Here is a 13,372-nt window from a genome sequence, read left to right as displayed (position 1 = left end):
ATATATATATATATATATATATATATATATATATATATATATATATATATATATATATATATATATATATATATACAAAGATAAACACCTCTATGTGTATATACACTAAGATAAACAACTCTGTGTGTATACACTAAGATAAACACCTTACTGTGTATATCACCCTAAGATAAACACCTCACTGTGTATATACCCTAAGATAAACAACTATATGTTTATGTACTGCCGTCGAAACTAGGTACTATTCGACTCACCCGTCAAATAGCGGCGTTTGCCTGAGCAGCGTCCTGGCAGTGTCGAGACGCTGGTGTAAGGACGCCCCGGGGTCAACCCTCAGGGCCAGAGGCACGCCCACGCCCACGCCCGCCACCGCCGCCAGCACCAGCACCACGCACACCCACACTTTCGTTCGCGAACCAAGCCCATCCTCTGCTGCGGAAAGAATTGGAAGAGGATACAAAAAAAAATCGTAGAAAACGGGGGAATTGAGCGCATTATAGGAAATGGGAAAATGACAAGAGGGTGGAAAAAATCGTAGAAAACGGAGAGGCGAACGGTGAAATAGAGAATGGATAATTGGGTTGTAAACTGAAATAGAAAACAGGGAACCGATTGGAGCAACTGAGATAGAAAATTGGCATGAGCCCTGAAATAGCAGATTGGAAGCTAGTACGAGTGGTGAGTTAGAAAATGGAAAACTGAGTTGAGAACTGAGTTAAAAGATGGGAAAGTGGGTTGAAAATCGAGATAGAAAACGGGAAACCGGGTTGAGAACCGAGATAGAAAATGGGAACTGGGTTGAGAACTGATATAGAAAATGGGAAACTTTGTTGAAAACCGAGATAGAAAATGGAAACCTAGATTGAGAACCGAGTTAGAAAATGGGAAACTGAGTTGAGAACTGAGTTAAAAGATGGGAAAGTGGGTTGAAAATTGAGATAGAAAACGGGAAACCGGGTTGAGAACCGAGATAGAAAATGGGAACTGGGTTGAGAGCTGATATAGAAAATGGGAAACTTTGTTGAAAACCGAGATAGAAAATGGAAACCTAGATTGAGAACCGAGTTAGAAAATGGGAAACTAGGTTGAGAACTGAGTTAGAAAATGGGAAAGTTATGTCTTGTGTTGAACCATTGTAGCTCTAACTGTTGTAAACCTTTAATCCCAAACTTTAAAAATAATGAAAAAAGTTGTATTCTGCAGCAGTGGAAATAAATGGTATAAAATACCGACACAATGGAAATATAAACACAAATGCAGTATAATATGATCCTTTATTGACAACGTTTCACCCACACAGTGGGCTTTTTCAAGTCACACACAGATCTACCTGGGGTGGAAGGTACGGGAGTATTTATAGTCAAGTTCAGAATGTTGAGGTCAGGTGGAGAATGCTGCATCTGATGATCTACCGGGTGGGGTTATAGAGTCTTGGGTAGCTTGGCAGGGGTAATGGACAAGTCTACAACTTGTCTACAACTCTACAAGTCTACAACTTGTCCAATACCCCTGCCAAGCTACCCAAGACTCTATAACCCCACCCGGTAGATCATCAGATGCAGCATTCTCCACCTGACCTCAACATTCTGAACATGACTATAAACACTCTCGTACCTTCCAACCCCAGGTAGATCCGTGTGTGACTTGAAAAAGCCCACTGTGTGGGTGAAACGTTGTCAATAAAGGATCATATTATACTGCATTTGTGTTTATATTTCCATTCTGCAGCAGTGTTGGGTTTTAACGTCACATTAAACAAATACAATTTGGCTCTGCAGGAAATTACAGAACAGTGATTAGTGGTACAAACGAACATTAATAGAAACAAAAGCATCTCTCAGCTGCACACACACAAAAAAAATCCTATTATGAAAAAGAGAAAAAAATATATTAGCACATTACATTTGACTCTCAAACTGAGATCTTCTTCAGAAAGTAATTTACTGGGTGGCAGAAATTTATACAGGAATCACGTCACAAGACATGAGGAAGGGTGGACTAAACGAGGCCTCAGGGACCAAGGAAGAAACAGCGCCAGATGACCACTGGCCGCTTGTGTTGCTGAAACCTACTTATGTTGCGATCACAACAAACACACTCGACGATTTTTGAGGCTGTCCTTAAAACTTACCATAAAACTTGCCTTAAAACGTGGTCATTTAGGCCCAGAGTACCTTGTATGGTGGACCTCACACTCGTCTATTGTTGTAACGATTTTGGAGCGGACGGCAAGAAGGCGACTTTTTTTGCATTGGGGATAGATTCTTTGCTTCTTTTTGAGCTACACTTTACGTTGGTGGAGTGCACTCAAAACTCAGAATTAGGGAGAAGGGAATAGAATTGAGGCGTATAAATGGTAGACAGGAATAAATAACGGGGATATAAATAACGTGCTAAAAATATTTAATCAAGACAGGACTCGCAGCAATGGGTTTAAGTTGAAAAAAATTGATTTATGAGATATTTGAAAGCACTGGTTTGGTATGAGAGTTGTGGGTGAGTGGAACAAACTCCCTAGTAGCTTCACTTAAGCTAAAAACTTTGTGTAGCTTTAAAAATAGGTTAGACAAGTATATGAGTGGGTTTAGGCGAATGTGAATGGGATTTACCTAGCTTGGGCCAGTAGGCTTGCTGCAGTGCTCCTCCTTTTCTATGTTCGAACTGTGCAAGATATATGATAAATAATTGAGAATCTTCCATATTTTCATTCAATTTTAATAATTATAATTGCTTGTATTTTTCTGTATTAATTACAAAAACTAAATATTTGTCAATCTGAAATAGAGGGGATTCTCAAAAAAAGTTGGCCTAGAGTTTCCATTACTGGCGCATTACCACCGTGATCAATATAATGAGGATAAATGTCAATGTGTTGCACTACAATTGAACCATCTCGTGAATATTAACCATATTTACAATGTTCAACTACTCCTGCATTTAAATTCCTCCCTGTTTGTCCAATTAGCGTGCATATATAACCAACACAGCGAAATTTATTTTTTCCTGTTACCAGTAGTTACGCATATACGTATTGTGTTGCGGTTGAAGGTACCAATTATGTTTCCAGCGGGGATTATAGTTTTTCATGTACTCACACATGTTGTTGCTGTTGTGGTAAAGGATTACGAATTTTTCTTCAGCTTACAATTAGCTAAAAAATTTTAACAGGGAGGTTCTACCGTCCTGACACAGGAGTGTAAAACTCTATCATGTCAGTATTAAGTGTTTAGTGGCAGACACAGTGAAAGTGAGAGGTAGGATGTGGTACAGAGAGAATGTTATCAGTGGGTAAGCGTCAAGGGAGAGTTAATAAATTAAAGGAGATGGTCAGAGTGAGATATAAATAGCTTTTAGGAAAAAGGTGAGCTAGAGGAGGAGGTTGAAGTGCAACAGGATAGATTTAAGAGTGCAGTGTTAGTGTGTGAAGTAGACGTTTGTGGGTATAGAAGGGTAAGTGTGGGTGGAAAGAGGAGCGAGTAGTGGAATGATTAAGCAAAGAGGGTGATAAGGGAGAAAAAGTGAGCAATATACGGAGGGTGGAGAATATAGAGAGCAGATGTAAGGTTAAAAGAGAGGTGATCGTGTGGATAAGGAGAGCCAGTGAGAGAGTGCGTGAGGCTTTATCAATAAAATTAACTAAGAATAAGAAAAAGTTTTGAAATCAGGTGAGAAAACCTAGGGAACAGATGGATTTAGCAGTACAAACAAAAGAGGGGAGATGATATATGGGGAGGTGGAGGTACTGTGAAGATGGGGAGAATAATCTGAGGAGTTGTTAAATGTTGATGAAGAAAGTGAGACACTGATTTCGTGCATTGGGCAGGGATGAATAACATCTTGTAGGAGTGAGAAGACCCAGATGCGAGTGAGGGAGAGGTGCATGAGACAAGTGAGGGAAAAGCCCATAAAAAGGGGGGATTATGGTTATTCAAAAACCCAGGAACCATTAGTGTGTTACTGCCCGCACTACCATCTATCGGGCTGTGGCTAAGCTTCAGTTCCTCAGGTTTGAGTTGTTATAATTTTACTCCTGGTAGTATTAACCTTACCTGATGTGGGTTGAAGCTTGGAGAATCACTTCACCGCCACCATTCTTCTGATCAGGTAAGGTAATCTACCAGGAGTATTTCTATTGTGTTACCAGTAATGACTCTTTATTATTCATCAATGTTATAGTTATTTAACCCTTATGTAACCAGTGTTGTTGTTTTTTATTACCAGTTCTGCTACTGAGCTGGTCAACCAGGGTAGACGCTAGTTAACTGGAGCAAGATCCCTGTTTACGGGACATAGTGGAACATTACGACTCCTCACCTCTGAAATCTGAATTATGTTGCTAAGACCAAGTAGTGACAGGAATTCCAGAACATCGGACGAACACCGCCACCCAGGATAACCAACACCATTTCTTCTACAACATCATCAGAAGACCATCCTGGACATTAGATTCTCCTGTCTCAACATCCTACTGGAATCACAGCGGCCAATTTTTATTTTATTTATTTTTAATTAAAATCTTCAGAAAATTATCATAATAATTACCCATCAAGTTATTCATTGTTTATTTTTCCATTCTTTTGTTCAGGCAGAAGGGGTTCCCCTGACAAGACATGGGTAGAATGAAAGGAGGTAAAACAACTGAGATAGAAGGTATCAAAAGCAGAAATGTTAAGAGGAGGTGGGAAATGGTTTTGGAAAGGTTGGTGAATTTGTTCGATATATGCATGAAAGAAGGGAGGGTAATTTGGCAATGACAGAGCATACATAGTTTCTTTGTATGTGGGAAAAGGGGACAGAAGAGAGTGTAAGAATTATTGGGGAAGAGGCCTGTTGATTATACCTGGTAAAGTGAATGATAAAATTACTATTAAAAGAATTTAAGGCAAGACAGAAAGTAGGATTGCAAAGGAACGAGGAGGTTTTAGGAAAAGTAAGGGGTATGTTGACAAAGTGTTTACATGAAGCATCTAAGCGAACACTACTTGGACAAAAATAAATCTCTTTATGTCATATTACTAGATTTAGAAATGCATATGACAGGGTTAATAAGGAAGCAACGTCTCAGATGGTGCAAATGTATAGAATAAGTGGTAGGTTACTAAACACAGAAAAGATTTTCGGCGGTGAATGAGACTCTGTTAGGACTAGAAGGAGAGATATTTTACATTACAGTAGGCCTTAGAAAGGGATGTGTGATGTCACCATAAGTGCTTAACACATTTATTAATGGGATTGTAAAAGAAGCGAATGCTTAGTGTGTCGAAGATAACAAATTTGATACAAAGTGAGAAATACCGCAGTTTCTCTTTGCTGCAGACACGATTCTTTTGGGAGGTTGTGATGATCTGTTGCAAAAAGATTAGTGGAGGAATTTGAGAGGGCATAATTAAAAAGATATTAAAAGTGAACATAGGAAAGAGGAAGATGATCAGTGCAACAAAATCTAGTGAAGCAAAACAAAAAAAAAAAACATAGACAATGAAAGCTGGGATATCAGTTTGTGTGGAGGGAGTATTAAGTAAACTTGTTCAGATATCTGAGAGTGAACCTGCGACAGATGGGTTTAAGAAAGATGAGATGAGCCATAGAGGGAAGAAAGTGGGTTGGTACCTTGACGTATCTGCGAAGTCAAAGAACTTTAACCACGGAGCAAAAAGAGGAGTGTACCAGAGTATAGTGGTACCAACACTGTTGTATGGATGTGAAACATGGGTTTTCAACACTGCAGCAAGGAGGAGGCTGGATACAGTGGAGATGTGTTTGAGTTTAATGCGTGGAGTGAATTATATACAGACAAATCGGAGCATGGCGATAAGATGTGGGGTTACCAGAAGTATAGTTTAAAGGTCTGAGATGAGGTTGTTGAGGTGGTCTGGGCGGAGGAAAGGAGGGAAACGTTCTATCTCAGGAAAGGTTGGAGGGTGGGGTGTAAAGGAGGTTTTGAGTGCTAGGGACTTAATCTTCCAATAATCTTGTTTGAGCACTTTAAATTGGAGTGAGGGGAGGAAAGTGGTTTTTGTGGCTTTACGGTCTGTTATGATGTGAGTGGGGTGAGTGGGGTGAAGAAGTTATAGTTCGGAGGGCCATCTTGACTGTGATGTTAGTATGCTTCTAGCAAAGCCATCTATTGAGTGAATGATGCTGAATGATCTTCCTCTTTTTTTGGAGAGGGGAGGGGGGTCACCCCTAACTCGGTGGGAGACGTCCATTGTGATATTAAAATACATATAAGACGTCAGGGAAATGGTAAGATGGAGTACTTTCCAAGTGGATAATTAAATGAGGAAGAAATGATCACAAAAGCAAAAAAAAAGAAGATTTTAATTGCGGATAAAATCTTAACAAAATTTATTAAAGAAATAACATAAGGCTATACTTAAATTTTTGTACGAGTAACATAAAGAAAACGAAAGACAAAGCTAATTAAATACACTTGAGATAAGAAACTTTTCTTCCCAGAGGAGTCAAAAATAACACTTCTGACTTTAAGTCAGTATTGAAGATGATGGAACTCTATTACGGATCATCTTGGACACATTCCAATACCACACGTGGATCCACAAAGACAAGATTGTACACTAATTAAACATATTGGTTTCTTTGAAATAACTGGAGAATGTCTCTTATGATTAGATGTTGCAAAATCGAATAAATATACGGAATTAATCGATCTACTGCCCACCGAGGGATGGATGGGCCAGCAGTGGGAATCAAGATGAAAGTTGAGGAATGGTCGAGGAATTGAATCAGGTAAACTTTGGCTGAAGTGATGCCCTTCAATTCAGGTACTTATATTTTGACTCCAAATATACATCTCCCATAACTTTGATGGTTCATCTTTCGTGGAGTAATGTATTGAGTTAAATTAACTAATGAAGTGTTTCCTGATAGAAAAATGATTTGATGCATGTAGACCATGAACTAACTTTAGTATCGTCTCACGACAAATATCAGGGAGAATCAGAGCTTGAATTTCACTATTTAAAATGCTGGACCAGTCAGTAGTTTAGAATCCTACACAAACAAAACAAGAAAAATGTTTGCTTGTGGTTGTATTTTAGGCTAAGAGTTAACATTCCTCCAGTGATGGGCGGTAACGTTGAAACTTTGTATTCTATTGTTGAAAGATCCGGAGAATTAATACCAGACAACAGCAATGGTTGGTCTCCATGGGTAAGTGGAAAAGAATTCTTCCTCCGTCAGCCATGCGTGTCGCAAGATGCGACTAAACTGCGGGGAGCAAGGGGCTAGTAACCTCTTCTCCTATATAAATTACTAAATGTAAAAAGAAAAACTTTCGTTTCTCGTTTTAGGTCACCCTGCCTCGGTGGGATATGGGCAGTTCGTTGGAAAAAAAATCAGTGATTCAATAGGGTACACTCGGGCCTGTGATTATATCACAACTTTCACCGCAGTGAAGAAGAAAACAAGAGGCTGCAAAAAAAAATCAGGTGCTGGAGGCCCACAGTCGAAATTTTTGGCAGGAAGTCCTGTGAGTAAAAGATTCCTTACATGGGCTAGACGTCTAGAAAGGAACTACTGCTTTCCTTCGAGCATGGGTCAACACTAGTCTGGAGAATAAGAGTTATCTTGGATTTATTATCCACTGGGTTGCCTACTGCTACAAGAACTGTTACATGAAGAACACTGGGGGAGCTCTAATTACTCAATAACTTCCCCGCCTCAGATGAACTTGTTGGTAGAACATGAGAACTCGCATATTTGATGGGATCCGCTTCTCCTTTAATAATGTTCATCGGGACAGAACAAGACGTTAATGGGGCTGCTGATGCGTGTCTCCATCCAGTGTATCTTGTACACTTCAGATAGCATCTGACGGTAGAATAACCATCAGTACGGCTCAAGTAATCAAGAATAGAATACTTGCAGCGCAAAACATCTATGTTCAGTAAAATTTCATCAGAGAGGATCAGACAGGTACATCCAGTGGCACGTGAAATGGTAGACATGTCCATTCTGTTTACAACATTCACCGAAATGTATTTCAACATTAACATCTGTGAAACATTTACCAACATTCTCTGAATGTCTCTCCGGACATTTGGACCTCTCATAACACACTTTGCCACACATGTGGCGCTTTACTACGAATTCTGGAGTTCCTTCCTTAAAGGGAAGGAAGGATGGGGTTAAAAGCTCCCCTCAGACTTAGGAGTAGGCTTCCATCGACGCAGCAAGGAAAGTGAGCATTGGAAGCAGCAGCATTATGGAAAGTGAGCAGTGTGGAGGCAGCAGTAGCAAGGAAAGTGAGTGCTGGAGGCAGCAGCAGCAAGGAAAGTGAGTGCTGGAGGCAGCAGCAGCAGCAAGGAAAGTGAGTGCTGGAGGCAGCAGCAGCAAGGAAAGTGAGTGCTGGAGGCAGCAGCAGCAAGGAAAGTGAGTGCTGGAGGTGGCAGCAGCAGCAAGGAAAAAGAGTGCTGGAGGTGGCAGCAGCAGCAAGGAAAGTTAGTGCTGGAGGTGGCAGCAGCAGCAAGGAAAGTGAGTGCTGGAGGCAGCAGCAGCAAGGAAAGTGAGTGCTGGAGGCAGCAGCAGCAAGGAAAGTGAGTGCTGGAGGCAGCAGCAGCAAGGAAAGTGAGTGCTGGAGGCAGCAGCAGCAAGGAAAGTGAGTGCTGGAGGCAGCAGCAGCAAGGAAAGTGAGTCCTGGAGGCAGCAGCAGCAAGGAAAGTGAGTGCTGGAGGCAGCAGCAGCAAGGAAAGTGAGTGCTGGAGGCAGCAGCAGCAAGGAAAGTGAGTGCTGGAGGCAGCAGCAGCAAGGAAAGTAAGTGCTGGAGGCAGTACATTTATTTACCAGTGAACTATCCTTCCACAATTTTAATACCTCAGCCGTTCCATTGCTCGTTTTCCTTGATGGTTCTGTGTTTACATTATTCCGTCTACGTTGGGAAGTGTGAGCGAGGCAGCGAGCTTACGGCAGTCCTTTTGAAATTACTGAATACTGACCTATTCATGTAGAAAAGAAACATTGTTGATAGCATTACACTTTTAATTTTGGGTAATATATAAATATATATATATATATATATATATATATATATATATATATATATATATATATATATATATATATATATATATATATATATATATATATATATATTTATATATATATATGCAATAAGATCACAGTAAACAGGTGATTTCAGAATATGCAAAACAGCCACTCTGATAGAATAGAGAAATTCCAAGCTCTTTCGTGACTACTCATAGTTCCTTGATAATGTGAGTAGTCACGAAAGCGCTTGGAATTTCTCTATTCTTTCAGAGTGGTTGTTTTGCATATATATATATATATATATATATATATATATATATATATATATATATATATATATATATATATATATATATATATATATATATATATATATATATATATATATATATATATATATATATATATATATATATATATATATTAATTCGTGTCATGGGTATTAAAAGTATTCTTGAATGGTGGTGTACAGTTGATATACTGTAAGAGTAGCTCTCGTGTGGCCGGTTGACTTTGAAGGTAATTAACCAATCAACCAACCTGTCTTCCCTCCCCCTGGAATCCGTTTATTATTCCCATGCAACCAGTATCTTCTTCCTAGCAACTTATTTACCCTCTACTGCAACCCGTTTATCCTCCCCTGCAACCTGTCTAATCGTCCCCGGAACCCCTCTATCCTCTCCTGCAAGCCCTCTATCCTCTCCTGCAAGCCCTCTATCCTCTCCTGCAAGCCCTCTATCCTCTCCTACAACTTTTCTATCCTCTCCTGCAACCCCTCTATCCACTCCTGCAACTCCTCTATCCTCTCCTGCAACTCAGGGTTGCAGCATGTTTCTAAATAAAAATATGTGTGTTTCTACTCACAGTATTGTTCAGCGATGTTTGGAAATCATTGTTTCAGTAACAGATAAGTGAACCTTAGTGAAGTGTGAGAGAGAAACAGAGAGAGAGAGAGAACTGTAAATTGTCTCTCCTCCACTCTCTTCAAAATTCCACTGTATTCCAGCTTTACTGTCCTCTCTGTTTCCTCTTCTTCCGTCCTCTCTATTGCTTCCTCTCTCATCATTTCTATTTCCTCTCCTCCCATCCTTTCTATATTATTTCTCCCTTCCTCCCTTTCTCTCTCTTCATTACCCCTCCGCTTCCTTTCTATTTTTTCCTTCGCTCCCTCCATCCCTCCTTCTATTTTTTCTTCCCCTCCCTCTATATTTCATCTATGCATTCCTTTCTATTTCTTCTCTCCTTCTCTCTCCATGTCCACTCTCCTAATCTCTATTTTCACTATCTTTTTCCTCTATTTTCTTTCCCCTTCCTACTTTATGTTCCTTCCACCTCCTCCATTTCCTTCCCCTCCTCCATTTGATTCCCCCTCCTCCATTTCCTTCCCCCTTCTGCCATTTCCTCTCCCATCCCGCTATTTCCTTTCTCCTCCCACTATTTCCCCTCCCCACACTCTCAATTTCCGCTTCCCATCCCATTATTTCCTCTCCCCTCCCACTATTTCCTCTCCCCTCCCACTATTTCCTCTCCCCTCCCTCTCCATTTCCTCTCCCCCTCCCACTATTTCTTCCCTCCTCCCACTATTTCCTCTCCCCTACCTCTCAATTTCCTCTCCCCTCCTTCTATTTCCTCTCCCCTCCCTCTATTTCCTCTCCCCTCCCACTATTTCCTCTTCATAAACCACTGTTTCCTCTCCATCTCCCACCATTTCTTCTCCCCTTCCACTATTTCCTCTCCCATCTCTCTCTCCATTTCCTCTCCCCCTCCCTCTATTTCCCCCCCTTCCCACTATTTTCTTTCCTCCTCCCACTGTTTCCTCTCTCCCTCCCACTATTTCCTCTCTCTCTCCCACTATTTCGTCTCCCCTTCCCACTCCAACATCACCTACAAATTACAGGAATAAAAGATAAAATTAAAGAAAAATCATAATTGAATCTATAAAACGGGAAATTAATAAAAAAAGATCATAATTAAAGTAAAACAATTAATTTTAATAACATAGAGCAATTAGAGTTTAAACGACAGCAATTAATTAACTTTAAAGCCAACAGATACAATTACGTTGATTATAGCAATTATAAATAACATATACATACATATATATATATATATATATATATATATATATATATATATATATATATATATATATATATATATATATATACATACATATACTTAAAGATATGTATACCTCTGAACGTATGTAGTTAGAATATTCTTGACTTGTGGTGTACAGGTAACATGCAGCTTTAATAAACTCTGTGTAATCGATAGGCTTCAAACCCAACAGAGGAACTAACTTGTCCTAGCACAGAGTTAGGTACATCTAGGGACATTCAGGGTTAGAAGAACTGAGAGCTCGACCCTCCGTCCCATAATCTTGAGGGAGAGAGAAAACTCAACAATCGCAAGCCAAGAGACAGTTTTGTGGGTGTGGGAAGGTGAATAGCGGATAGGCACCTGGGAGTGGGTGGCATCCCGGGTGTTAGTGAACTGCTGTGGGTGGCATCCTGGGAGGATGGTAATGTACCTTATATATGGATGGGCTCTGAACACAGCTGACGCCGGATAACATAGTTCAGTGGCCTTAAAAAGTGGAAATCTATACAAAACCTCAAAAAATTAATCCAGATTTAATTTTCTCATTATAGCAATTTATACTCAAAAATATAATTAAGTGGAATTATCTATCACAGTGCGATCGATTGAGATTTTATATTCAGGAATCACTGTCACTATAGTCACTAGCTAATAGACTGAAAAAATTTATAATAAATGAAAATTCGAGTATCTTTTTTTTCTATAATTACGCGGAAATATATTGGAAGCATTTTGGAATCACATTAAAATAGAATGACAGTATCTGTCCTAAAAATATATTTTCTAGGAGCACGATACCTCGGTCAAGAGCAGTCAAAACTTAACTAGGAAAAATAGTTTCGGGTCGAGTGCTGACAAGTGAAGAGAGAGAGTCACGCTTATGTTCTGCAGCAGAACTGTGGTTAGCGGACGGAGGATCGAGCCTCCACCACTGCTCTCGCTGCTTTAGATAATACATACACTGGAGGAACCCCCCCCCCCAAAAAAAAAAAAAAAAAAAAAAAAAATAACTCATACTAAACGGAGGATTCGAGAACCAAAACATCTTTGTTTATCGCCCAGCCAAGACACACGAACAAATGCTCCAGGGCGATGTTTTGCCCTACTCATAATTCTAGACATGCTAGCAATGAAACATTCGTTAGTCTTTCAGAAAAGGAACAGAAATAGTAACAGACGCAAGAGTTACCGGGAGACAACACTGCCTCTGAGAGCAACCTGAAAAAGTCTGAATGCCGCCTCTCAGGGAATCAAATCTTCCAGAAGGGAATCAGAGAGGATGTTGACATTGAATTTCAACAGAGGATCAAAAAAAAAAATTCCTTTTATTACCTCACCAACAGTAGGATCAAGACTACGGAAACATGTATCAATGTCCTCTTAAACATCACTGAAGAAGGATAACAACAATAATAATAATTATAATAATAATAATAATAATAAAAATAATAATAATAATAATAATAATAATAATAATAATAATAATAATAATAATAATAAGAAGAAGAAGAAGAAGAAGAAGAAGAAGAAGAATATAAGAACATAAGAACACAAGAAAGAAGGAACACTGCAACAGGCCTACTGACCCATGCGGAGCAGGTCCATGTCCCCCCCGGATAAAACCAATGACATCCCCCCGGATTAGCCCAATGACCCACCCAGTCTGGTCATCACCACTCAAGGATGGAGCACTGCACCAGACCCAGCAGCACAAGCTAGTCAGGTCCAACTCACACCCACCCATACCCACTCATGTATTTATCTAACCTATTTTTAAAACTACACAACGTTTTAGCTCAATAACTGTACTCGGAAGTTTGTTCCACTCATCCACAACTCTATTACCAAACCAGTGCTTTCCTATATCCTTCTTGAATCTGAACTTTTCCAACTTGAAACCATTGCTGCGAGTCCTGTCTTGGCTAGAAATTTTCAGCACACTATTTACATCCCCTTTATTTATTTCTGTTTTCCATTTATACACCTCGATCATATCCCCCCTAATTCTACGCCTTCTAGAGAGTGCAGATTCAGGGCCCTTAGTCTATCCTCATAGGGAAGATTTCTGATACATGGGATCATCTTTGTCATCCTCCTTTGTACGTTTTCCAGAGCATTTATATCCATTCTGTAATACGGTGACCAGAACTGAGCAGCATAGTCTAAATAAGGCCTAACCAAGGATATATAGAGTTGAAGAACATGTGGACTTCTATTATTTATACTTCTAGATATGAAGCCAAGAATTCTGTTAGCTTTA

General features: G+C 39.7%; 1 protein-coding gene across 1 annotated transcript in view; it reads right to left on the bottom strand.

The window, feature by feature from the left end:
- Positions 1 to 250: 250 nt before the first annotated feature.
- LOC128691547 (uncharacterized) overlaps positions 251 to 13,372 on the bottom strand; it is a 200,492-nt gene continuing 187,370 nt past the window's right edge. Inside the window, exon 5 of the mRNA XM_070088946.1 lies at positions 251 to 432. Coding sequence (XP_069945047.1) covers positions 251 to 432 — 182 coding nt within the window. The remainder of the gene's footprint in view (positions 433 to 13,372) is intronic.

The sequence above is a fragment of the Cherax quadricarinatus genome, chromosome 26 (genome assembly GCF_038502225.1).
Source record: "Cherax quadricarinatus isolate ZL_2023a chromosome 26, ASM3850222v1, whole genome shotgun sequence".
Classification (NCBI taxonomy): domain Eukaryota; kingdom Metazoa; phylum Arthropoda; class Malacostraca; order Decapoda; family Parastacidae; genus Cherax; species Cherax quadricarinatus.
This window is presented reverse-complemented; position numbering and strand designations above follow the sequence as displayed.